Source organism: Penaeus vannamei, chromosome 19 (genome assembly GCF_042767895.1).
Source record: "Penaeus vannamei isolate JL-2024 chromosome 19, ASM4276789v1, whole genome shotgun sequence".
Classification (NCBI taxonomy): Eukaryota; Metazoa; Arthropoda; class Malacostraca; order Decapoda; family Penaeidae; genus Penaeus; species Penaeus vannamei.
This window is the reverse complement of record NC_091567.1, coordinates 33,153,167-33,155,666: the sequence shown is the minus strand read 5'-3', so window position 1 is coordinate 33,155,666 and position 2,500 is coordinate 33,153,167. Positions and strand designations below refer to the sequence as shown.

At 36.9% G+C, this 2,500-nt stretch overlaps 1 protein-coding gene across 1 annotated transcript in view; it reads left to right on the top strand.

Annotated features, from left to right (window-relative positions):
* LOC113804722 (uncharacterized) overlaps positions 1-2,500 on the top strand; it is an 8,378-nt gene that overhangs the window by 5,466 nt on the left and 412 nt on the right. Inside the window, exon 6 of the mRNA XM_027355615.2 lies at positions 834-2,500. This exon is cut by the window's right edge and continues 412 nt beyond it. Coding sequence (XP_027211416.1) covers positions 834-1,053 — 220 coding nt within the window. The 3' untranslated portion in view covers positions 1,054-2,500. The remainder of the gene's footprint in view (positions 1-833) is intronic.

The following is a 2,500-nucleotide window of genomic DNA, read 5'->3' as shown; positions in this document are numbered from 1 at the left end:
ATAGCAAATAGTGATAATGATTATTTTCTATATAATAAAAATACTAGAAATAATAATCATAATAATTGTAATGACAATAATGATAACGATGATAGAAATAATAATGATGATCATAACAATAATAATAATAATGGTGATAATATTAATAAAGATGATTAATAACAATAATGATGACAATGATAATAGTGATGATAATAGTAATAATGCTACTAATAATATTAATTGTAATAATGATAATGACAATAATAGTAATAGTTATAATAATAATGATAATTATGATGATAATGATAATAATAATTATTATTATAACAACAACAATAATGATAATGATAATGATAATAATAATCATGGTAAAGATGATAATAATAATAATAGTGAATATGATAATAATAATAATAGTAAATATGATAATAATGATAATAATATTGATAATGATATTGATGATAAAAATAATAATAATAATGATAATCATAATAACGATAACGATAATAATAATAATGATAATAATAAAAAGAAGAAGAATCGTTTGTTAAATTACCAAACTGGACCGAATCGCGTTCAAAAAATATTTATTTGTTCATCTACAGGGATGGATATGTAATGGGGATATTCCCAGTAATTCTTTCTATGTAAATCATCTGGCGTGATCAGATTTCGAATGCTGAACTTACCATCACTTGCAGATATGTTGCATGTTACCGCCCAAAACCGCAAAACATAGACGCATCATGGTTGTTTACAGTGAATTAAGGGTGTATTGTGTATAATAGTAGTAGCAGCAACAGTAGTAGTCCTGTTTGTGTCGTGTTCCCCTGACGCGAGTGTCTTGACAGGGACGAGAGCCCCGACTGCGGAGAGCGGCTCCTGTGCGAGAGCAACCAACAGGCAGTGAGTCGCGGCTTCCTGGACACCCTCGTGACGTACATCAGCGGGTTCGCGGTGTCCTTCTTCCTGCACGAAGCCCCTCTCTCTCGCAACCTGCAAGCCATGAGAGCGGGCAGGAAGGGCCAAAACTGCATCGAAATCTACCCGCGGTGCTCCATCACCTTGTGAGGACTCGGGGAGGCTCTCGACGAAGCTGCCCAGGCTGCCATGTCGGCGCTGAGCGGCAGGGAGGAGAGCCAGACCGCCCTTTAGACCGCGATGGAAGCAGCTGCGGAGGGCGAGAACGAGTGTTGGGACGCAGTCGGAGCCGGTCTGGAAGGACTCGTATCTCTACGGTCTTCAGGTGCCGGGTTTCAAATGAGCTTCTAAGTCAAAATACCATTACAAAGTGCATGACATTATGATTGATACCAGCTCAACACGCGATCTCGAGTACGTACAGATACTATTTGAAAATACGATCGCGAAGGCGGGATCACAGGTCCCGGCAGTAGAAGACTAGTCCCTTGTGTTTCTTCGGGGTCGAGTGAAGGCCGAGCTCCCACTTGTCTCGTGTGAAAGGTCTTGTAAGGGAAAGGGCGTCGGAAAGTTTCTAGAGTCGGAGAACGTATTTGAGCGAACCTAAGCTCTGCCAATTCTGCTCTTCTTCCTCGCTACAGTTAAGGCCTACCTTGATCCAATCAGTTTCGAGTTGAGCTTTGGCAACTTGGATATGGCTAAACGATAGGGAAAAAAGGGATTCGAAAATACTACTGAGCTTTTTAGGTCTTTTGTTATGATGATGGAAATATTCAATGACTTTTCCGATTTGGATTTTCATTCAACGGTCGAATCCTTGGGTAAAGAGTCATAGAAAACGGACAAAACAACGACATGCAGGTAGGACAAATGTATTTAAGATGTCTCTGTTAGACGCAGTTATACTAATCCTTACTCTTATATTATCCTTATTTTAAGGACTTGGACTTCCTTCATAGGAGTCCTCGGGCATTATTAGGTTAAGGAAAGTTTATTTTTGTGGTGCATAAATATTTTTGTTGATATCTTCTCTACATTACAAACTGTGGTATCCTCAGTGTATCGGATATACTTTTACATTGATATTAGGCGTGAATTACAGTTATATATATTTGTTATTCTGGCACTCGATCAGATGCAAAATCCTCATGAAATGAAAATTTATATCAGTTAAGAAGGTTAAATGCAATAAGGACTCACATGACTCATTCCTCTCACAGGCCATCAATCAGAATCTCTAGGTACAGAATAGGTAAAAGAAAATAAAGAAGGAAAAAATGTAATTTGCAACACAACCCATTTCTCTGCATGGTTTGTACTCGAGTTCTTGGTTGAACGAAATAGTAATGCCGAGATAACTTAAATTGAAAATAGAATGTATGAATCAAATATTTAACAAACATAAAAATCGCATATCGTTCGAAAGCGTTCAATAAAAAAAAACAAGCGCCATAAATAAAATTAACTTGATATTCGAACACGTTGAATTAAAATACGAAATAACAGCATTCGAAAGCGTTCAATTAATAAACCAAACAACGAACGTCTTGAATAAAAATAACTTGGCATTCGAAAGCGTTCAATCAATAAACCCAAA